General features: G+C 39.7%; 2 protein-coding genes across 2 annotated transcripts in view; both read left to right on the forward strand.

The window, feature by feature from the left end:
• Positions 1-7359, forward strand: part of LOC118836269 (vomeronasal type-2 receptor 26-like) — a 49847-nt gene extending 42488 nt beyond the window's left edge. The window contains exon 6 of the mRNA XM_036743601.1: positions 6416-7359. Coding sequence (XP_036599496.1) covers positions 6416-7359 — 944 coding nt within the window. The remainder of the gene's footprint in view (positions 1-6415) is intronic.
• A 13211-nt stretch (positions 7360-20570) lies between these two features.
• Positions 20571-25182, forward strand: part of LOC118837813 (vomeronasal type-2 receptor 26-like) — a 35550-nt gene continuing 30938 nt past the window's right edge. Inside the window, exons 1-2 of the mRNA XM_036744910.1 lie at positions 20571-20776; positions 23786-24077. Coding sequence (XP_036600805.1) covers positions 20571-20776; positions 23786-24077 — 498 coding nt within the window. The remainder of the gene's footprint in view (positions 20777-23785; positions 24078-25182) is intronic.

Here is a 25182-nt window from a genome sequence, read left to right on the forward strand (position 1 = left end):
AATCCATCTCCAATCCCATCAGTATAAGGACTCATAAAGGTTCTATTTTGATCTTTCTCTTCCCTAAATCCAGTCTCCCTTAGGTCTCTTATGAGCCCCCATAAGTTCTAGATCTCTTTATTCATCCCTAATTACTCCTTTGAGTCCTGGTACTTCATTGCCACTGTGCTGTAGCATATCTTTTCCAGAATGGCCCTTCGACATCCCAAAGGAAACATGGTCAAAATGGGTCTTTTCATATTTCTCCTAATATGCCACTTGTCCAATATTCCTTTTTCCTTTTCAGGGCAACACTATCTTCTCTGTCACCAAACTTCACAAAGTCACAGTTACTTTTTAAATAACTTCAACATTTTTAAAAAACAAGTTTTTATGAATTTATTTTTCTACCCAGGCCCTGACACACTCTATAATGCCCCCTGGTATCCTTACCCAAAGAGTCATCCCATATAATGAATAATATTTTCAAAGACTATTAAAGGAAAAAGAAAATAAAAATAAGCATAACTGATCAATACATTAACAAAGTTGGAAAATATGTGCAATATATAGCCACATATGGGCCACCAACCTTTGGAAAAGGGTGGGATGGTATTTTTAATCCCTTTTTTCATGCCATATATGTTCTTATAATTTTGCTATGCTCACTTCTGATTTTTTTTGGTTGTTCTTTCCATTTGTCTTGTAGTTATTGCGGATATTTTGCTTTACATCATGTCATGTTGATCTTTCCATACTTCTCTGTATTTCTAACCTTTGTCAATTTCTTTTTTAGAAATATTAGTTTTATTGAGGTCTTTCATTGATCTACTTCCCCCACCAATAAAGCCATCTTATATAAAAGTATTTTGAGACAAAAAAAGAATAAATGGAGGAAATTATCAGAATAACTAATCAATATGTCAAAAAAAGTACTGAAATATATACAAAGTGCAACATTTATGGACTTCCTTATCTGCAAGAGGAGTGGAAGGAGAATGTCTTCTCATATGCTGATTCTTAAGATCATAAAAATATAACATAAACATTTCCAGGTCTTGCCTAATTAGATGACATTTATGAGTTCTGATGATGATAGGGTTCAGAGAAGACACATGTATTATCTTCTAATTATTATTATATTATTATACTATAATACTATATCTCATATTTTGTTATAATTTATCTTTGTTTAGCCCTCATAACATTTTTGTTTCTCTTTACCTTTTTATTTTTTCTTAGTTCCTACATTAGAACTTCAAAGTTTCTACATAGTCTTTTAATCAAGAATTCTTGGAAGTTTTCTATTTCATTAAATATCCATTTTTTCCTGTCTAAGATGATAGTCAGTTCTGCAGAGTAAGTTCTTTGCCTTCTGGAACATTGTGTTCCATGTTCTCCAGTTAAATCATGTGCAATCCTAAGTATGTCCTTTCAGTTCTTCAATTCTTTCCTTCTGGCTGCTTCTGGTGTTTTCTCTTTGACCCTGAAGCCCTAGACTTTTGCTATATTTGCAGAAATTTCCATTTTGGTATTTCTTTCCAGAGATGACCAGTGGATCCTTTCTGTTTCCACTTTGCCCTCTTGTTCTAAGAGATCTGGGTACATTTTCAATTGATATTTCTTGAAACATGAAGTCTAGGTTCTTTATTGTGATCATAGCATTCAGATACTCTAATGATTCTTCATTCTTCATCTATTTTCTGGGTCAGCTATTTTTGCTCTCAGATACTTAATATTTTCCTCTTTTTCAGTTTTTTGACTTGGCTTTAATGTTTCTTCTTACCTATGAAATCCTTGATTTCCATTTGGTCTATTCTAATTGTCATAGTGGCTGTTGCTAGAACAAGGTTTTGTATCTCTTGTGCCAACTGGTTAATTACTTTTCCAATTCTTTCTTCCATTGCTCTCATTTATTTTCCATTGTTTTTTTCCATTAGCATTCTCATTTTATTGATTAAAAAAATCTCTTTTAAAAAATCTTGCTTGATCTCTTCCAGAAATTCTAGTTAAAATTGTTCCCAACTTCTCCAACATTTACTATTTTTATTTTTGTCACACCTGCCAATATACGGGGTGAGGTAAACCTCGGGGCTCTTCTTTAAGTCTTTCCTTGTAAATATTTTGGAGTCATTCTCTTCTTCTAGGGCTATGTGTTGTGTTTTCCTGTTACCAGCTTGGGTGGGATTATTTTTTTCTTGCTCATTCTTCCTCTAGCAAAACTGCGGACTTTGGGCTTGATGTTAGGATTTGGCTCTTTACACTGAAGGAGAGGAGACTGGGGCCTTGTTGCTGTTTTCTTGGGGTATTGAGTGTTACATTATTCTAGATTAACAGGGAAAGTCTAGCCTGAGGATTTGTAAGATTTCAGTGCTCTGAAAATAACCATATCCAAAGCTGATTCCTGTCCACATGGACGAAACCCCAAAAGCCCCTCATCAAGATTTTAGTCTGAGCAAGAGAATACTGTGGCTCAGCATATCATGATCAGCCAGCTGGGGAGCTCTGCTGGTTCTGAGTAACAGAAGTACAGGTTCCCCTTTAGTCTAGACCTGTCACCCCAGTTATTCTTCTGTAGGTTTCAGACTAAGCTAGGAGGTGGAACTGTCACCCTGCTTTGCTACTGGATCCAGAGTTACAATGATGCAAAATTTATTCCTATGAGATTGTGACCAATAGAATCTCCTTACTTTGGAATGTCATCCCCTGGATGTAGGTTCCCTCCTGTCTTCCACCCTGGAGCTATGTCTTGGACCTCAGTAATTGGCACCTATTTCTGCACCAAGCTACCCTAGGTGTTTATGGTTGTCCTGGAATAGGCCCAGGAGCTCCTCTTGCCACAGTGCCTAGACTCTCTTTGCACCCTGGAGTCCTCCACATGGTGCATTCCTGAACAGATCCAATCCCCAATATCTGCTGACCTCCTGTTCCTCATCCTATGCCAGTCAGCTGAGAAAAAAAATGACTCTGTGACTTTTTTCTTGGGTTACTCCTTCAGGATTCAGACTGTTGCATTTTCTAGAGCTCTTTGGATTGGTTTGTTGCAGGAATGAGTAGAGCTTGACTCAACTGCTTTCTGCTATTTCTCCATCTTCCACATTCATCATTTCATATAGAATTGTACTGTTTCATTAGATTAAAGTGCCAAAATCTGTTTAGCTATTTCCCAGTCAATGAGCATCTACTTTTGTATTAGGAGGGCAGAGTTTATAATCTCAAAGAGGATCATATACATGTCTGAAAGGTTTGGAACCGCCGGATATAAGAAACTCTCAAAGTAGAAAGCAGAAGAATCAAAACATATATTTAGGCTCCACAGTAACCAACCCATGAACCAGCAACCCCATTTTGATATATTGATCAAAAGCTTCCAGGCCCAATAAGTATGCCTCAAAAGAGTAACCAGGAGGCTACAGAGAAGCATGATTGTGTAAAGCAAAATCATGCTTCCCCCTCTATGGTAAAAAGATTACCCACTGGCCTGAAGTCCTTGTTCAGCTTCCTCCCGTAGGTCAGCTCTGCTACTGGCAGCTCCTGCTTCAGCCGTGGCTGTGGCTGTGGCTGTGGCTGTGGCTGTAGCTATAGCTATAGCAGCCTCTGGCTCCAACGGAAGCTGTTTTTAACCATCCAGCTTCTGCGGGGGGTGTAAGGTACGCCGGGGAAAGCACAGGTTCTTTCAATCTGCTTAAGCAAGGTGAAGAGGTTGACCAGGAAAGCACAGGTTCTTTCCATCAGCTTAAGCAAGGTGAAGGGGTTGACCGGGAAAGCACAGGTTCTTTCCATCATCTTAAGCAAGGGAAGCAAGGTGAAGGGGCTGACAAGCTTACTCCAGTCTAACATACAAACAGCATTCAGTTCAGGGGAAAAAGCCAAACTAGTCAAGGGCACTTGTTGACTAAGTGCTAAGGAGCCCATTTTTGGTTGCCAACACAACTTTGTTCCAAATTCTTTGCAACCACAAAAGGTGGTGCTAGAAATCTTTTGGTGTATATGAGAACTTCCTATCATTGTCCTCCTTGGGTGATAAGAATGGTAATGAGATCTTTGGGTTAGATGGCATGGACATTGTAGTTGCTTTATTTGCATAATTTTAAATTGTTTTCCAAAATGGCTGCACTTATTCATAATTCTACCAACAATACACAAGTGTATCTACCTTCCCACAACCTCTCCAAAATTGACTATTATCCTTTTCATCACCCTTGCCAATTTGCAGGGAGTTAAGTGAGCCTTGGGATATTTTTTATTTTTGTTTTTCTCTTTATGAATGGTTTATTGAATCCATTCTTATGGTGAATTGTTCGCAACACTTTTAAGTACCAATTGTTCATATCCTTCAGCCATTCATTTATTTGGGAATGGTTTTTTGCTATGTGTGTGAGAGAGTGTGAGGGTGTTTGTAAATACATGCATATACAGGTTGGGTATATTTATTTATATGTACACACTTGTATATGCATATATGTATATGTATATATATGTTCTGTGTTTATGCATGGGTATAATAAATTCTATCTGTGGTAGATATGGGATGCTCGAATTTCTAAGTGTAAAGAACAGAGGAATCTGTCCTAGATACAAGTCATGAGTAGGCTGAGAGCTATGGCTTCCTGTGGCATTTTATGATTCTATCTAAGGACATTTACAGTTACATCTAAGTTCTGATTAGTGATTAATTATCTAATCTTAAGATGAAAGCAAACTATCAGACTCAACATCATTGACAATTATTTTTCAGTTGTTAACAAGATTTGGGACATTTATGTTATTAATGGGTATTTCTGTGTTTGAGGAGACACAAATAGAATCCCATAAATATTTAGTAAGCAACTATTTTTGCTTAATATATTTACTGTGCTAAGTGCTTAGGATACAATTAATAAAAAGAAAGATGATCATTAATAGTTGCTTACCTGTTTGAGGGAAACACATATCATTGCCAAACTATGCCCTCTAGGAGCTTACCTTGTTGGGAAAAAAAACAGATTGCATAACAACTAATTGGTCATGAAACAGAGGCTTAAAACAAGTTAGAGGTACTCATGCTAACTTAACTTGCTTATTTTCACTACACCACTTGAACACCACCTCATTCTATTATTTACTCCATATTCTACATTTGGAATTTTTGCATTTTATTATTTTACTGAGGTCTTTATAATATTCCTTTGATAATTTGATTGTCATTGTATTACAACTGTAAATTAACTTTGTTCATCATTTTCATTATCATGCCATGGTCTGGCCATGAATGCTGAATATTCCTCCAGTGTTCTAAGCTATTCTTAATTACTTTCTAGTATGCTTGATGATTTGCTAGGATTTTCTAAGTAAATCATGATGCCATTAGTAAATAAAAATAATTTTATTTTCTCTTTAGCTCTTTTTGAACCTTTAATTTGTTTTTCTTGTCATATTGCCATTGTTAATATTGCTATAAATGTAAGAAACAATAATGGGGACAGTTGGGCAGCTTTGCTTTACTCCTATATTTTTGGGAAAAGGTGCTAGCATAACCCCCATTAAATATGACACTTTATTTTGGTTTTAGATATATATTTTTTATGTTAATAAAAACCTTTCTCTGCCTATAGTTTGTATAGGTTTTTAGGGGAAAATCACATATTCATGCTACTCATGAGGTGTAACATACAGAAAATATATTTAAGGAGGGCAGGAGAACCAACTTCTATTTGATTTCTTCATTCAACCTTTCCTCCCTATGTACTTTTAGAAAGAAATCTCTTCATAGACTCTCTACTTTTTTGTTCTTGGTGATGATATCGTTTTCTTATCAATCTCCTTCTCTCCATGGACATGGCTATGATTCCAGTTCAGGCTTTTCTCACTGCTTAGCTTGTCTTGGTAAATTATTGCAAATGGTCTTCCTTTTCTCTCCTTTAATTTCAGCCTCTCAGAATCTGCTAAACTAGCCAAATTTAGTTCCTTATTGTTCAAAGTTCCCTTAAAATTCAGAGCCAACCTACACCTCAAACCATTTCTCATTTTAGGCTGCTTCTTAAGAACTCCTTTCCATCCAAACTGAACTACTGCCTATGCCCCAAATTGCACTCTATATCCCCTGCCTCTATGAGTTGGCACAAGCCGGGCCTCCTGCCTACAATACAATGCTTCTCATTTCTGTCTACTGGTGTCCTCATATTTCTTCACAGTTCATGTACACTTCCTCTTACTAAACCTTGGCACTTCATTCTCTTGCCCTCATCTAACCATTTTGAGTTTAGTCAATTTGCTCAATTGTGTAGATCTTAAATCTCACCAGACAAAAAAAACAAATGATCAGTCTATTGGGGCAAGGACTGTTTGTTTTTGTTTTTGTTTTGTTTTGTTTTGTTTTTACTTTCCCCACTGCCTAGTACAAGACCTGAGATATAGTGGATTTTTGATACATGCTTTTTTGGTTGCTAAACTGCAGATATGGACAATTGTGTGAAGTGCCCAGAAGATCAATATCCAAACAGGGAGAAAGACCAGTGCTTTCCAAAGGTAATAACCTTCCTCAGTGTCCAAGAACCTTTGGGGTGGACTCTGACCTGCATAGCTCTCTCCTTCTCTCTCTTCACTGTTCTGATCCTTATTATCTTTGTGAAGCATCAAGATACGCCCATCGTCAAGGCCAACAACCGGGATCTCAGCTACACTCTTCTCATCTCTCTCATCTTTTGCTTCCTCTGTTCTTTGCTTTTCATTGGACGTCCTACCACAGCAACCTGCCTTCTTCAGCAGACAACATTTGGAGTCATGTTCACAGTGTCAGTTTCCTCTATTTTGGCCAAAACCATTATGGTCTTTATGGCCTTTAAGGCAACAAGACCAGGCAGCAGGATGAGGATGTGGATGCAGCCAAAGGTTTCCAATTCTCTTGTCCTCCTCTGTTCTCTGATCCAAGTGATTCTGTGTGGGATATGGTTGAGGACTTCACCTCCTTTCTTAGGTACAGACACTGACTCTGAGCCTGGCCACATCATCATTGAGTGTAAGGAGGGTTCTGTAATTTTCTTCTACTGTGTCCTGGGCTACATGGGCATCCTATCCCTGGGCAGCTTCATGGTGGCTTTCCTGGTCAGGAACCTTCCTGACACCTTCAATGAAGCCAGGTTCATCACCTTTAGCATGCTAGTCTTCTGCAGTGTGTGGATCTCTTTCCTCCCCACATACCAGAGCTCCAAGGGGAAAAGAATGGTGGCTGTGGAGGTTTTTGCCATCTTGGCCTCCAGTGCTGGGTTACTGGGCTGCATCTTTTTTCCAAAGTGCTATGTGATCCTGGTAAGGCCAGAAAGAAACACTCTGGAATGGTCAAGGAATAAAGCAGATAACAGAATCAAGAACTTGGGTGCAGAGACTCTTCCAAGGACATGAGAAATACTGGATAAAACATCTAAATTTGATGCAAATAGCTGTAATTTTACATCTTGGTGACGTAATGATTACCCCTTGCTCACTTTTACTGGTTAAGTTCTCTTTCCAACCTTGCCCACTGCAGTTAGTGGAATAGAGATCTTTCAATCCAACCCTCATATTTGAAGGTGAAATAAACATGGGCTTTTGTTCCCTTCACTTCCTAGCTTCTGGACATCCTCGGGATCTTCCAGGACTTACTGCTTACTGGCTAACCACCCTCCCTACCCTCCACACCTGGTTCCATTTCTTCATCACCTCTGGCCTGAATTCCTGACCACAGAGAACCCCTCCTTCCTGCCTCTGTCTTCATTTTAAGGACTCAATTCCATCCAACAGTAGTTTTCTATTTGGTTCTGCTGCTCTAGATGCCACTGTAATTCCCCACTAGTAACCCAGCCATCTCCACCTAAGACAGATGGCAAGTGTCACTCATTAGAGAACTTACGTTAGGAAAGGACCCTGTCCTGAAACAAGAAGCTCATCATATTCTGTTTTGTACCATATTTAGTTTGGACTTGACTCGTATTCCACGTTATGATGTTAGTTCCTTGAGGACAAGGCCTGTTTTTTTTCTTTTTTTTTCATATCATCAACACCAGAGTGCCTTGCCCACAATGGGCATTTGGGAAATATTTTATAAATTGATATGAATTTGATTGATTTCTCTCATGGGATAATAGAGCTGGAATGAATCATAATGGATATCTAGTCCAACTTCTTTATTTACCAGTGAGGAAACTGAGTCCAAGAGAGGTGAATTATTTTGCCTAAGGTCATATACCAACTAAGAGGCAGAGCCACAGTGTGAATTCAGTTCCTTACACTTCAAAACTATAATTCTTTTCAACGTACTGTGTAACCACTCTATAAATATTTCTTCATGTTAATCTTATCAATGCATAGCCCCAGGATTATAATGAGAGGTGAGAACAGCTTGCATTTTGTGTCTCCTTGACACTGAACTGCTTTGTTAATTCTCTATTTCATTTCTTAAAATAAGCCTTAAGGTATGACTCACTGTTCAATCTCACACAAGTCACAAACTGTAGGTATAGAGTCCTTTTTTACCCACTGTCTCATTCCTGTTCATGACCACATGAGGGCATGCTATCATAATGAGGCATGAGGCCAACTCCTAGTGGAGATCATCCTCCTCACCTGCCAATCATCCAATATTCAATAGCAGGCAAGATAAGGAAGAACTAAGCAGACAAGAACTAAGAAGGTTAGAAGCTTGATTCTTGATGCCAAAACCTGGATTCAAGTCAAATTTGGTGCCCAAGACATTACCAGGAATTATTCAACAAGGGTGAAAAATAGCTGTTATTGGGTGTAGCATAGTGTCCACCCTCTGACAGGACAGCCTAAACACAAATAGAGTTACATTAGGAGAAGGATTAGGAGAAGGCATGGCTCAGAATGGACTTGCCAGGACAGGTCCCTAGGGATTGCTAGAGGGCAGTTATGCCACTCAGTAGCTGGCAGAGGTCCACAAATTAAGACTTGAAGGTGGCATTGTGCCATAGAAACATATATCCTTTCCACCCTATTTCCTAAGAAGAAGCACATCCTCCATATCATTTTGGTTTGCAGGGGCAAAGCATCATCCATCTCATGCTGGTTAGGGGCTATGCTCAATATATTTTTAGCCTGAATTTTGTTTCCAAGCCAGAACAATAGTAACATGACTACTAGATATGGTGTGCCACTCTCTGCCTAGTCCTTGTCTCCATATCCCTTCAGTGGTCATACCATAACACTTTTCAACTTACATACCCTGAACCTTAGTTCATCCATTTTAACCTCTCACCTGATTCATTGGAATGACTTCATTGTTCACTCTCTAGAGTCAGCATGAAAAGAGTCCAGGTATTTGTCTAGTATCTCCAAATTTCTGGCCTGGAGCTCTGTGGAAGCATGAATCACAACAAGAATCATCAGTTCTCCTAAGAACCTGTAGCAACAATTTGTCTAGCAGGTACTGTGGCTGTGTGAGATGAGCAACAACAGTACACAGGAAGGGCTGCCAATACAGGTTCTTTGATCTGATTTTCTAAGGAAAGCAACTTTAAGGGATTAACAATCTCAGTTTAATCAAACATACATATATCTTTCACTTAGTTCAGGGAGAAAGGATCAGCCCCCTGAACTTCAGGGCAAATACAAACAGAAATTATAAACAGAGACAATATAAACAGATCAACATTTCTGTCTAACCAAATCACAATATACATAGTTAACAGAGGAGCACCAATATCTGTCTGGGTTATAAAAGCTGGCGGGGAGAGGTTATTTCAACAGTTTTCCTAGAGTTTCATTGCCCATACTCTTTCAATAAGTTTACCCCCAAAACAAAGCACCAACTTCAGATCTTATATACCTCCCTCAGGGCCCTAGGGACTCCAGGCTCACCATTTAGGGTGTGGGGAAGCTCTAGAATCCTCAGTACCAAATCATAAACAATTCAATGACTCTCTATTCTCTTAGTGCTGAGACGCATTCATAGAGCTGGAGACAAAAAAAATAGATCCCACTTTACCTGCCCCATTCAAACAAAGGCCGGATTCATTAAAGGCACTTAAGAGAAGAATAGCAGAAAAAACCATGCCCTAATTACCACTACAGAACCACAGTCCTACTTCAGACAGTAAAGAGAAACCTTACAAAAGGATTTTGGATGGCCAAGTGCTTATTTCTATGCCCAGTGCTAGAGAAGAGTGCCCTATGGTCTCTTTGTGACCAGGTGTTCGCCTAAATTTGTGTTAATTCTTATTATCCAAGGATGTTGAGTGATGCCAGTGGGACTGCCACTGTTGTTCCTTCTACTTTCAATAGCAGATGATGTTTCCACCCCATAATCCTTCTTGGTAGCCTCCACTCCAGTATCTGCAGACCTCTCTTTCTGCCCCACCAAGTTCTCCTAGGCTAGAAATGTGTTTCACTGTGACTTTTTGCTGGTTATCCTGCTCAGAATATTATTTCCTTACAGGGGTCTTTTAGTGCTCATTTCACTTGGCCATCCAAAATCACAAAGTTCAAAATGAAGAAATAGCCTGGAAAAAGAACACACACACACACACACACACACACACACACACACACACACATACACACAAACTGGAACATAAAAAATTCTATGATGACAGAAAAGCTGAAACTTCAAATAAAAATACACCACAATAATTCCCAGAAAAGCTAAAGAAAGATTTTTAAAATTGCAAAAATATGATTTTTATAATCCAATGAAAATGATAAAAGAAAACTTAAAGGAATGCAAGAATATTATGAAATGGGTCTTTGGTCACTGAGAGAGGCCGCTGAAGAGAAGCAGAGCCAAGATGGTGGAGCAAGGCAGGAACTCACCTGAATCTCCTAAATTCACTTCCAAACAACTATAAAATAGCAGCACAAAACAAATTTCAGAGCAGCAGAACAAACAGAAAAATGGAATGAAACATTTGGCATCCCAAGGCAATTTAGAAGGTTGGCAAGTCTGTCTCAATATGGTAAAATGGGAGCAGAATCCAGTGCAGGCAACTTCTGGGCACACCAACATCCACACCCCAAACCCGAGGACAGGTCAGTGGCAGGCCTCAAAGTCCCAGCACAGGTTAACAGCAATATTTATGCCCAGATTGCAGCAGGATAGCAGTGAGGTCCCACATCTTCAGTGCAAGATGCTTGGGACCTTAATTCCTCTACCTCCAGATCATAGCCTGACTTGAACATAAAATTAAAAGTTAGGAAATAGGCAGGGAAAATAAGCAAAAAACAAAGAAGGAAAAAAGAGCCTGACCATAGAAAGTTACTATAGTAACAGGGAAGATCAAAACATAAACTCAGAAGAAGACAATGTCAAAAGGGCTATGTACAAAGTTTCGAAGAAAAATGCAAATTCATCTCAAGCCCCAAAAGAACTCCTACATGTGTTTTAAAAAGATTTTAATATTCAAATAAAAGAGATAGAGGAAAAGTTGGGGAAATAAATGCTAGTGATCCAAGAGAATCTGGGGTGGGGAGCAAATCAACAGCTTTGTAAAAAGAAGCAGAAAGAAATGGAAAAAGATACATAAAAATTCACTGAATAAGACAACTCCTTAAAAGGTACAATTGGCCAAACAGAAAAGGAGGTGCAAAAGTTCCCTGAAGAAAATAATTCCTCAAAACTTAGAACTAGACAAGAAGAACATAATGACTCCAAATGACATTAAGAAAAAATAAAACAATATCAAAGGAGTGGAAAAATAGAAGAAAATGTGAACTACATCATTGAAAAACAACTGACCTGGAAAATAGATGTGGAGAGGATAATTTAAGGATTCTTGGACTACCTAAAAGCCATGAACCAAAAAAAAAAAAACAAGCATAGAAATCATAGTTCAAAAAATTATCCAGGAAAACAACTTTAATATCCTAGAACCTTAGGGTAAAATAGAAATTGAAGGAATCCACCAATAACCTCTTAAAAGAAACCTGAAAATGAAAACTACCAGGAATATAATATTCAAGAAAGCAAAAGAGCTAGGGTTACAACCAAGAATCACCTACCTAGTGGTACTGAGTATAATCCTTCAGGAGGAAAAAAATGAACATTTAATACAATTGAACATATTCAAGCATTCCTGATTAAAAAAGCAGAGCTGACAGGGAGTGGAGCCAATATGGTGGCTGGAAAGCAGGGACTTGCTTAAGCTCTCCCCCACATCCCTCTAAATACCTGCAAAAATGGCTCTGGACAAATTCTAGAGTGCAGAACCCACGAAATAACAGAGGGAGGCAGGTCTCCAGCACAGGACAGCCTGAATGGTTGCAGGGAAGGGTCTATTGTGTCATGCTGGGAGCAGAGCACAGCCCAGCATGGGCCACACCAGGACAGACCAGACCAGGAGTCGGCCCAGAGCAGGCCTTAGGGCCATGAATCACTAAGCTGTGGCAGTTACCAGAATTCTCAACCCACAAATGCCAAAGACCAAGGAGCAGGATAGTGGGACAACTGCTAGATGGTGTTAGAAAGCGGTCCAGCCCCAGCCCTGGGGGTGGTGGAGGTGGTGGTGACAGCAGCAGCAGGAAGCTCCTGCAGCTGCTTCCAGAGCCCCAACATCAGCTGCTTCTAGAGTCCCTGGTTCACACAGTGGGAGGAATCAAGTGGCAGACCAGAGCAGGAGTGCAGGACTTGCTTTACTCTGCTTGGATCTGGGTCGCAATCCTGGCTGGTGGTTCTTGGGGTAGGAGGAGTGCTGCTGTGGCAGAGCTTGTGGTGACAGTGGAGTAGAAGTAGCTCTGAAAACAGCAGCACAGCCCCTAAAGCTTGGGACAAAACACTCTCTATCTATAGGCAGTCATACCCTGACAAAAAGCTCAAAGGTCAAGTAGTTGACTGGGAACATGGCCAGGCAATGGAAAAGGATGCAGATTCAGACTCAGACTCAGACTCTAGAATCTTTTTTTGGTGACAAAGAAGATCAAAACATACAGCCAGAAGAACTGAGCAAAGTCAAACAGCCTATATCAAAAGCCTCCAAGAAAAATATGAACTGGTCGTAGGCCATGGAAGAGCTCAAAAGATATTGGGAAAAGCAAGTAAAAGAAGTAGAGGAAAAATTGGGAAGAGAAATGAGAGAGATGCAAGAAAACCATGAAAAACAAGTCAATGACTTGCTAAAGGAGACCCCCAAAATACTAAAGAAAATAACACCTTAAAAATAGACTAACCCAAATGGCAAAAGAGCTCCAAAAAGCCAATGAGGAGAAGAATGCCTTGAAAGGCAGAATTAGCCAAATGGAAAAGGAGGTCCAAAAGACCATTGAAGAAAATACTACCTTAAAAATTAGTTTGGAGCAAGTGGAAGCTACTGACTTTATGAGAAATCAAGATACTACAAACATAACCAAAGGAATGAAAAAAATAGAAGACAATGTGAAATATCTCATTGGAAAAACCACTGATCTGGAGAATAGATCCAGGAGAGACAATTTAAAAATTATTGGACTATCTGAAAGCCATGATCAAAAAAAGAGCCTAGACATCATCTTTCAAGAAATTATCAAAGGAAACTGCCCTGATATTCTAGAGCCAGAGGGTAAAATAGAAATTGAAAGAATCTACCAATCACCTCTTGAAAAAGATCCCAAAAAGAAAACTCCTAGGAATATTGTTGCCAAATTCCAGAGCTTCCAGATCAAGGAGAAAATGCTGCAAGAAGCAAGAAAGAAACAATTTGAATATTGTGGAAACATAATCAGGATAACACAAGATCTAGCAGCTTCTACCTTAAGGGATCAAAGGGTTTGGAAAATTATATTCCTGAGCTCAGTGAAGCTAGTATTAAAACCAAGAATCACCTACCCAGCAAAATTGAGTAAAATGCTCCAAGGCAAAATATGGATTTTCAATAAAATAGAGGACTTTTGAGCTTTCTCGGTGAAAAGACCAGAGCTGAATAGAAAATTTGACTTTCAAATGCAAGAATCAAGAGAAGCATGAAAAGGTAAACAAGAAAGAGAAATTATAAGGGACTTACTAAAGTTGAACTGTTTTTCTAAACCCTCTTTCCCTTCACCTTATTTTCTACCGGCAAATAATCAAGAAATGTATCTGTCTGATTGTCATTCTGTTGTTTGTGATTATTATATTGTCTTGACTATCCTTTCTGTCTAAATTTTCTGTTTGGTTTCTAAGATAACATAAAACTCAAGTATATAATAAGATTCCTATTACTAATGATATAAGCCTGATGTAAGTCTCAATTCTGAAGAAGCTGGTGCAGAATCTGTGACTGCTTGAGTCAGTCTTCATTGTCAGATACTCCATATTCCCTTGCCAAATAATGGCATAATTCTGACATGATTGGAGTGGTCAGCATTCATTATGGGATCACTCTGTTTTGGCACAAAGCATTGTTGGGCTTCTGTTCAGAAATTGGAAAAAAAATTACTGGAAGAAATGGTTTGCCTAAGTCTATACTTGTTGATCCTGATCCAGCTAAGTGACTAACAATCTTACCAAGTAAATGGCTATCTCTGACAAATTCTGAAGAGTTTAACCACTTATTCTCATGCTAAACTCTCCTTCCCAAAAAAACAGGGCCTTCTGCTGAGTTTTTGATCAAGCTTTTGGTAGGAGAATGAGTGTAAAGGCCAGGCAGAAAAGAGGAGAAAATTTTCTGTCAAAAATTTCAAAGATGTGATCTCTTCCACCATATTGTGACCTCCTTCACTGCAGGACTAACCTTTGGCTTTTTTGGATCCACAGTTCTTAGCACAGTGCCTGATACATGGTTGTTGTTGCTGCTGTTGTTCAGTTGGTGTCCAACTCTTAATGGCTGCATGAAGCCTATAGTATATGATGTTTTCTTGGCAAGGATACTGCAAAAATACTGAAGAATACTGAAAATCACACAGCCCAATGCAAAAAGGCAGAAATAAAAAATGCATCCTTTTTCAGATCATGATACAATAAAATTGTATGTAATAAGGAGCCATGGAAAGATAGACTAAAAATTAATTGGAAGCTAAATAACCTAATCCTAAAGAATGAGTGGGCCAAAGAATAAATCACAGAAGCAATCAATAACTTCATCCAAGTGAATGACAATAAAGAGACAACATACCAAAAGCAGTTCTTGGGAGAAAAATTTATATTTCTAAATGCTTATGTGAATTAAATAAGAAAGAGGAGATCAGTGAATTGGGCATGCAACTACAAAAGCTAGAAATTGAACTAATTAAAAATCCCCAAACACCAAATTAGAAATTCTGAAAATCAAAAGAGAGATTAACAAAATTGAAATTAAGAAAACTATTGAACTAATAAATAAAAACTAAGAGGTAGTTTTATGGGAAAAGACAATAAAATAGATAAACCTTTGATGAATTTGATTTTAAAAAATAAAGAAGAAAACTAAATTACCAGTATCATTCACCACCAACAAAGAGGAAATCAGAACAATAATTGGGAGCTATTTTGCCCAAATGTATGCCAATAAAGCTGACAATCTCAGTGAAGTGGATGAATATTTACAAAAAATATAAATTGCCCAGATTAACAGAGGAGGAAATAAAATACTTAAACAACACAATCTCAAAAAAAGAAATCGAGGGTCAGATCGATTTACATGGGAATTCTACCAAAAATTTAAAAAACAATTCCAATACTATATAAACTATTTAAAAAGAGATGAGGAAAGAGTCCTATCAAATTCTTTTTATGATAAATATATGGTGCTGATACCTAAACTTGGAAGAGACAAAACAGAGAAGGAAATTTTAGACCAATTTCCCTAATGAATATAAATGCAAAAGTTTAAATAAAATCTTAGCAAATGGATTACAGCAATCCATTATCGTGTGGATGATACACTATGACCAGGCAGAATTTATACCAGGAATGCAGGGCCAGTTCAATAGTAGGAAAAGTATCAGCATAATTGACCATATCAATAACAAAGTTAACAGAAATTATATGATTATCTCAATAGATACAGAAATAGATGCAGAGAGACAAACCCCATTCCTATTAAAAAAACATTAGAAACCATAGGAATAAATGGAGTGTTCCTTAAAAAGATAAGATCCAACATCGACTATTTGAATCTTATATCACCTTTGTCGATTTACAGGAGGTCAGGTGAAAGTTGTTGTTTTGATTTGCATTTTTCTCATTATTAGTAATTTAGAGTATAGTTTGTAACTCTTTTAAGAACTTATTTTTCATATCCTTTGACCATTCATTTATTTGGAAACACTTTTTGGATGTGTGTGTGTGTGTGTGTGTGTGTGTGTGTGTGTGAAAGAGAGTGTGTGTGGGTGTTTGTAAATTCATATATGTGTGTGCGTAACATAAAAATATATATGTATGTATGTGTGCATACATACACATACATGCATTTGTATATGTGTGTGTTCTGTGTGTATGTGTGTACATACATGAATTCTCTCCATGGTAGACATGGAATGGTCAAATGTCCAAGTGTAAAGAACAGAGGAACCAATCCTAGACACAACTCATGAGGAGGCTGATATCTATCGTTTACTAGGATTCATTTATGGTTCCTCTAATGGAATTTAGAAGTTAAATCTAAGTTTTGAATGGTGATTGATTATCTAATTCATGATTTAAGCAAACTATCAGAGTTAATATCATGAGCAATTATTTATCAGTTGTTAACAAGATTTCAGACATTTATGTAGTTAACAGGCACTTCTTGGTTTAAGGAGGTGTGTAAAATGCAAGAAACATTTCTTAAGTAACTCCTATGTGCCACGCATTGTGCTAAATTCTGGGGATACTATTACTAAAAAGAAAGACATTCATTAGTGGGTTTGTGATATTTGGGGACAAATATCATTACCAAACGAAGCCCTTTAGGTGCTTATCTTATTACAGAAAAGCAGCTTATATAGCAACTAATTGGTCATGAAAAGGAGGCTTAAAAAGTCATACGTGCTCATGCTAAGTTAGCTTGCTTATTTCCACTATACCCCTTCAACTGTACCTGAGCTTAAAAACCAGGCAGAAAAGTGGGAAAATGTTTCCATCAAAAATTTCAAAGCAGTGAGCTCTTCCGTTAGATTGTGCACTCCTTGAGGGCAGGGCTGACTTTTGGCACTTTTGTATCACCAGTGGTTAGTACGATGCCTGGTACATGGTGGTTGCTGCTGCTGCTGCTGTTGTTTGGATATATACAACTCTTTGTGGCTCTATGGACCTATGGCATATGAGGTTTTCTTGGCAATGACACTGGAGTAGTTTGCCATTTCCTTCTAAGTGGATTTGGGCAAAAAAAATAGTTATATGACTTGCCCTGTGTTGCATAGTAAGTGAAACTGGATTTGAACTTATATCTTCCTGATCTCAGAAACAGAACTCTACCCACTGAGCCATCCAGATGTCCCAATGTATATGGTAGATGCTTAATAAATACTTATTTACCATATTATCATTAGAGAGCAGCTAGATGGTACAGTGGATAGTGATAGTCCTGGAGTCAGATAGACCTGAGTTCAAATTAGGCCTCAGTTACTTTCTAATTGTGTAACCCTGGGTAAGTAATTTAACCCAATTTTCTTCAGATTTCTCATCTTCAAAATGAGGTGAACAAGGAAACAGCAAATCACTCCACTTTTCTGCCAAGAAAACCCAAAATTGGAAATCACAAAGAGTCAGATGCTACTGAACAAAAGCATCTTTTAATTCCCAATTCTGGCCAAGTTAGGAGGGCAAAAAGACAGATAAGAGGAATTTTTAACAAATGATGCAATATCCTAGCAGGTTTTAGGGGTTACAGATCCCTAGGTTTAATTTGGTAAAATTTCCACACAAATAGCATATTCCTGTCACTTTCTCTATTCCCTGAAGAGAGAGAATACTTAGTTCTTAAAACTGAAACGAGCATAAAAATTCTATCTTCCAAACAGAGCAAGTGGTTTTCCAGTTTGAAACTTAGAGGTTGTTACCCACCTGGGGTGTATGATGTGAATGATTTAGAATTTAATTGCCTAGGTGAATTAGAAGCTAAGTCACCTAGAGGAATTGGAATAGAGCATAAATCTGTAAGCTTTTCAAAAATCAAATTGGTAAAGTTTTGCTTGAGAAGATCACAAAATGTCTGTACAACTTGGAAATTCAAACTTTGGTCAAGGAAAGAATCTAGAACTAGTCATTTTAAGCCAATTGGAACAATAAAGCTCTGATTTCTGTCACTTATTAAAACATCTAGTACATGCCAAAATAAAAGGCTAAGTAAGATTTAGTAGAATATTGCAGAAAAGTTTGAGGAAGCTTAAATTTTCATTTAGATAAAAAGAGACCAGGAAGATTTCCAAGTCTGAAAATTTGGGAAATTAGCTAATAGAAATTCTTTCTCCTCCTTAAAAAGTCAAAGCTAAAAAAAAGTGTAAAAAAATAAAAGTCTTCCTTCTCATTACTGTATGCTGATCTGTTAAGGCAATGCAAAGAGTGGTATGAAATGACTTTTCCATGTAAGATAAATTGAGAAATGCATTCTATGGGATTAATATCATTGGATTCACAAAAAGTTTTGTTTTGGTTCTAGGTTTAAATCCTTGGTACTCTTTTATCCTTATTTCTCCCATTGTAATTTGGAGAAACCATTGGATAAGAAATGCTACTACTTTATAGCTTTGAACTTTCACTCTTTGGAGACCTTTGTGGAGTGTCCTTCTGGTTAAAGGTTGTCTTTCATATTCAAAGGCGTGAGCTGTTTTTACTCAAAGCTAAGTTGATACCTTATAAAGCCTCATTGTCTATGAGATATTGCCAAACTTAGAATTTTCTGACCATGGTAAAATTTATTCTGTGGGAAAAAGAGAATAAAGGAAACTTCCTCAAAAGGATACATAAATAAGAGTCCTTTGTGAATTCTACCTGAGACTTGGGACAATTATTCTACCGGGGACTCAATTTTAACAGAATATCTCAGAGTTAAAACACCTGAAGCCCCCTAGACAAACTTAGATTGGGACAAGAATTCCCTCTATACTCTTCCCAATACTGGTCATTTAGCATCTTCCTAGAGACCTCCAAAGTGTGGGAACCCACTACTACATGAAGCAGACCACAATAACTTGAATAACTATGATGATTACAAAGGGTTCCTTCTTTCCATTATACTTCAGTTGATTTCTCTCTGCCCTCTATCCTTTTGTCATAATTCAACTGTTTGTGGCTAAGAAAATGAAATTGAAATCCTTTCATGATTTTCTTTCAAATAATTGTATTGAATGGCCATGTCCACCCAAATCCTCTACAGGCTCAGCATACCCATTTTGGATAGTTGACCATTTGGAATAAAGAATGCAAGGTCTTTGGGCATACCTACTGTCCTCTGGAAACTCTAGCTCATCACTATGCTTCCCACATTGTGGCTCCTAGAAATCACAGGATCACAGAATTTTAGAGTTGAAAGGTAACTCAGCAATCCCTGAGAACAACTCAATAAGAATTTAATCTGCCAAGAACTGGCCCAGGTACCGGGGATACATGGGCAGAAACAAAACAGTCAACAAGCACAAGCCTACTATGTACCAGACACTGTGCCAAGGCCAAGCAAGGCATATAAAGAAAAGCACAACTTCAATCTTTTCCTTCAAGAAGCTCATATAGTAATAAGATAGACTTTGAACAACTAGCTCAATACCAAGTCCTTACAGAGTAGATGAAATAGACAGAAGGGATTTCAAGTGAGGAGACACTAGCAGTGGGAAAGTTAGGAGGGGACCAGGAAAGACTGCCTAGAATAGGTCAATCAATAAGCACTGACTAAGAATCTACTATAGCCACACAGTGGTCTAAGTGCTGGAGATAAAAAGACCCACATAAAAGACTATGCCTTCAAGGATCTTCTATTCTCTCAGGGAAAGTGACATTGACCCCAAGAAACTATCAGCACAGCCAAACCCAAGCAAACACTGCTCAGATCACTAGGTGGTTCAGGGAGCAGGTTGGAAGAGCTCTGGCCCAGTGTGAATAGACTATTCATGGAACAGGCCATTGAAGAAGGGGTTTTTCAGGCCCTGGCATCAGAAGACATGTGCTTCTGAACTCACAGAATGTTAGGGCCTGATTGAGGAGGCTGGCAGTACCACTAATTTCAGCTCATTCTCCCCTCTTCTCAGTGAATCAGGGCTGATCACACCTGATCCAACTCAGGCCCCTCTCTGAGTCCCAGGAGTTTTGCTGTATCAGCTACACACAAGTTTCCAAGGCTCAGCAAGTGTCATTGAGACAACAGGCTGCCGGATTACCATGGGGATTTGCTGAGAAGGGGGAGGAAGATGACCAAACATATTTTTCTTTGGGTTTTCCCTTGGAGGCCAAAATTCAGGTGCAGAACCCCAGGCAGTGAAGCTCCCTCAAGCTCCTTCTTGATACATGCACCTTCACCAACCAGGGACCAGACCCCCTCCCATCATTACCAGGATTATAAATAACACCTGGTTCCTGCAGCTTGGCTCCTGGACAGGAGTTGGACTTCTGCTCTGTGTGCTGCAGTGGCAGAGAATGACAAGTGTCTGGGTATCTGTCCAGAGAAGGCACTTGTCAGATAAAGAACGATTTTCCCATTGAAGTGTAACTCAAGCAGTGGCTGTCGATGCCCTGGCTGCTCACAGGCTCAGAGTTTGGGGCACTGCTCAGGACACAGGCCCCAATGTTTTTAACGATGACCCTCTTCTTGCTCCTGAACATACCCTCTTCATTATTCAGGGAAGAAAACTTCCCCTGCTTTGAGCAAATCAACCCACAAGTCCACAGAGATGGAGACCTGGTCATTGGTGGGTTTTTCCCCCTGTACTTAATGGCAGTGAAGAGTTTCACAGGAGCTGAGCATCCACACAAGGCTTGTAATGCACACCAGTAAGTGAACAGGTGCCTGGGCTTTCATCTTAGGAAACAGATCAGTAAGCCTGAGTATTCAATCCCCAGCTCCTGGGGACTTTCTCTATCTTCTTGTCTGTGACTTTTCTTGTCCTTTTTTAGGCTTTTATCTATCCTCAAAATCTGTAGACAATGTAGACCTAGGCTTCAGATCCTCCTTACGGTAAGTAAGCTGTTTTCTGAACTCTGGGAACCCAACCTCAGAGAAGCCTCTCCTCCCCCCTTAAGCCACAGTTAGGTTCCCAGCCAAGCTGTAATGAAAAGGTTCTTGCTTCCTGCAGTACCACACTCCCCAGGCTTGTGCTCACTCCTCTTTGCCCACAGCCACAGTTTGGCATCATTTCTGATCAGCATCACTAGGCCTGGCTTCTAGAAACAACAGGTGTGGGGGGAGGGAACAGGAGGTTCTTCGGTCTTCCCCCAATCAGCTGTCTGCTATTCTTAGACAAAAGTTTGTAATGTAAAAGTTCTGGAGTTGAAAGTTCCTAGTCTGTGAGGTAAAAGTATGTGGGATAAAATTTCTTGAGGTCTAGTCTGCTTCCTTCAGTGCCTACTATTTGTTGATTCAGTGGAATTTCCCTTGTGTTTACACTTCACTCAATCCATAACTTGGCCCTGGAGATCCTATCTTTTCTGAAGTCTTCTAAAATTCTCTTACGAGGACAATTGCTTCACCCCTAGATTTTTGTTGCTCTACATCCATTTCATGGTCATTTTCTATTTGCTTATGGAAGAACTGTGGAAAGCCTGGAAACTTCTGACCTGCTCCACCGTATTGCCAGAATGCATTAAAAAATCCTTTCCCTCAATTACGAACTAGGAGGGGCCACATTATTGCCATTTGTATCTTTCCTGTGACCACTGGAGTCTAAGAAGAAGGAAGACCTTGTCCTTTATCAAATTGTCTGGGACAAGGTCCATCTGTCTTCCCTGCTCTGACTGCCAGGCTGTCCTTGCTGAAGAGGAAGGAGGGAGGTACTGACACACTGGGAACCCAAGCAGGAGGAGTGCTAGACTTGTAGGAATCTGGTTTTAAATCTAGCCTCAGGCAATTATTAGGTGTGATTCTGAGTAACAGCAGTATAATAACATAGCTGTTGTATACCACTTTAAGGCTCAGTTTCCTCGTGTGAAAATGAGGATAATAATAGTAGCTATCTCTTAGGGGATTGTGACAATCATTGGCATAATGTTTATAATTTTTGTAACACTAAGGTGTCGTATAAATGGCAACTTCAAAATCATATTTTTTCTTTCCTGGATGATGGATATTTGGTATGGGCACCCATCCCAGGGAATGAGCAAGTGTGCCACATCATTGCATGCAACCAAGTATTAGCATCTGTTGTCCTGCAAAGAACCTGACCGGAAAAGTGGGCAGCCCCGTGTGTGTGTGTGTGTGTGTGTGTGTGTGTGTGCGCTCATGCATTTGCACACACTAAGCATTTCCTATGAGAGGCAGGTAGCCTGCATATTATTATTCATAATTTACAGATGAGGAAACTGAACCTCCAAGAGAGCATGGCCAGAGAGGCCTTTCTGATATGCTTAACAAATACCTAATAAATGTAGATTGTGAACAACAGTAAGGATGAACACTAGCAAAGTTATGTGTCATCTTTCACTTAAGCAGATGAAATGAAGGAGTCTACTCCCAAATCATTAGAGAATGCATGTGCAGAGTCCTCCACTAGTCAAGGTGAATTGATTGTGCCACCAGATACTTCTTTGAGACCAATAGCGCTTCTAATTTGGGGCCAGGCTCATTTGTGCAGAAGGGACACAACCAAGGCAACTGGGTACCTACAACTAGTCTTGCCATTCATACTCTGAAATGAGCTTCCCAAACATTTTTCTGCCCAAGGATCCTCCCTGAGTCATGACAATGGATCTGATAAGGGGTTCTAAGTGTACAATACAAGAAAAGATGAGCCTGTGTTAGATACAAATCCAAGAAACTGAGGCTTCAGATAGACTGAGATATACAACAAGAGGTCCTAGCCTTACTGGGCTCAGTGAGCATGCTCTCTCCAATCACTCTTTGCCTCCTTGTAGATTTAACCCCTTTCACACTTTCCCTTGAAAGATAAAATTTCCAAAGAAACTTTGTGGAATGAACCAGGTTGTTATGAGCTAGGAAGAGATATGTTTCCAATAGCTCGCTCATCCCTGGGAGGATTTGCCATAAGGGATAAATGCGGCCTCTTGACGGAAAACACTGAGCCCAAGGGTACATCCCCCTTCCCTAAACTGCTGGTGTGTGTAATACCATGAATGTGGGATTACAGTCTACCAGAAAATGGGGTTATTAGTGTGTATGTCTCCTAGCTGAGGTTGTGAAACTGAGGTCAGGGAAACACTCTTACTTGTACAGTGCATTTCACATAATAACTGCTCAGTACACATTTGTTGAATAAAATACCTGAGTGACTCAGTTCAGGGAGTCAGGCAACAATCATTTCTTAAGTGCTTACTACATGCCAGACACTCGGCTAAGTGTTAGGGATACAAAGAAAGGCAAAAATGAGGTCCATTCATTTAAAGAGCTGATATATTAATGAGGGAGACAATACTCAAACACCTGTATGAATGGAAAGTATATACATTGTAATGGGAGATAATTTCAAAGGAAAGGCATTAACCATGAGGGGATGTGCAAGACTTCTTATAAAGGAGATATTTGAGCTCAATCATGAAGGAAGGAAAAGAGGTCAGGAGACAGAGGCAGGAAGAGAGAGCATTCCAAGTAGCCCTCCCAGTTAGGAATTCTGGAGAATTTCCCTCTCCATGACTCACACTCCAATTTTTCAGACAGGTCAACAGCAAAGGGGTGCAAGTCATGTGAAAATGGGGTATTCTGATCCACAGACCAAGCTTCTTTTGCCCTGGGCCCTATGCTCTGGACTTAGCTTGGCTGAATTTGTCTCCTTCAAGCCCATGCGCTCCCAAGTATTTGTTACTAGCTTCTGATCTCCCCACTTCCTGCAGGTGGCTACACAAAAATTACCAGCAGGTCCTAGCCCTGATGTTTGCTGTGGAGGAGATCAACAGGGACTCCAGGCTGCTTCCTAATACTACCCTGGGATTTCACATCTACAACACCTACCATAGTGATGCCAGGACCTTGGAGAGCTCCCTGAGGTGGCTTTCAGGACAGGACAGGATCATCCCAAACTATAGTTGTCAGAGACAGGACAAGTCCATGGCTGTTATTGGAGGAGCCACATCTGCTCTTTCTGTCCAGATGGGGACCCTTATGGAGCTCTACAGATTACCACAGGTAGGGAATCTTGAACCTGCCATCTCTTGCCCCTCTCTTTGAGATGAAGTGACTTGTCCAGCATTACAGAGATGGAAGGGAGAAATGATGGAAGTTTGTTTCTTTAAGTACCTACTAAGTGCCACACACTATGTTAAGTGCTTTAAGAATATGATATCATTTGACCCTTAAAATCATCCTGGGAGGTAGGTACTTTTATTAATTTTCCTTTTACAGTTGAAGAAATTGTAGCAGATAGAAATTAAGTGATTTGGGGGGGCGGAGCCAAGATGGCGGCTGGTAAGCAGGGACTAGCGTGAGCTCTGTAGCGAGTCCCTCCAAAAACCTATAAAAAATGGCTCTGAACCAATTCTAGAACGGCAGAACCCACAAAACAGCAGAGGGAAGCAGGGCTCCAGCCCAGGACAGCCTGGATAGTCTCTGGGTGAGGTCTAGCCCACACGGAGCTGGGAGCTGGGAACGGAGTGGAGCAGAACCCAGCCTGAACGGCATGGACCATCCAGACCAGAAGCCAGGCGGAGGGGGCCCTAGCACCCTGAATCAGTGAGCTGCGGCAGTTATCAGACTCTTCAAACCACAAACACCAAAGACTGCTGAGAAGGTTAGTGGGAAAAGCTGCGGGAGTAGAAGGAGTTCGCCGTTCGGCTTCCAGCCCCGGGGGCAGCGAAGGTGGGGCAGCTACAGCTGTTGTTACTTCCGGCTCCAGGCCCACCTGGTGGGAGGAATTAAGTGGCGAATCAGAGCAGGAGTGTACAGCCTGCTGAAGATCTAAGCCCAGTCTGGGTTGGGGGTTGGGGAAGGAGCAGTACTGGTGTGGCAGAGCCGGCACCTCCCCCCACAAACTTGGAACATAGAACTCTCTAGTCTACAAGCAGTCATACTCCACTGAAAAACTCAAAGGTCAAGTTAGTTGGCTGGGAATATGGCCAGGCAGCGAAAACGCACTAAGATTCAGTCTCAGACTTTGCATTGTTTCTTTGGTGACAAAGAAGACCAAAACATACAGCCTAAAGAAGTCAATAAAGTGCAAGAGCCTACACCAAAAGTCTCCAACAAAAACATGAACTGGTCCCAGGCCAGGGAAGAGCTCAAAAAGGATTTGGAA

This window comes from Trichosurus vulpecula, chromosome 2 (genome assembly GCF_011100635.1).
Source record: "Trichosurus vulpecula isolate mTriVul1 chromosome 2, mTriVul1.pri, whole genome shotgun sequence".
NCBI lineage: Eukaryota > Metazoa > Chordata > Mammalia > Diprotodontia > Phalangeridae > Trichosurus > Trichosurus vulpecula.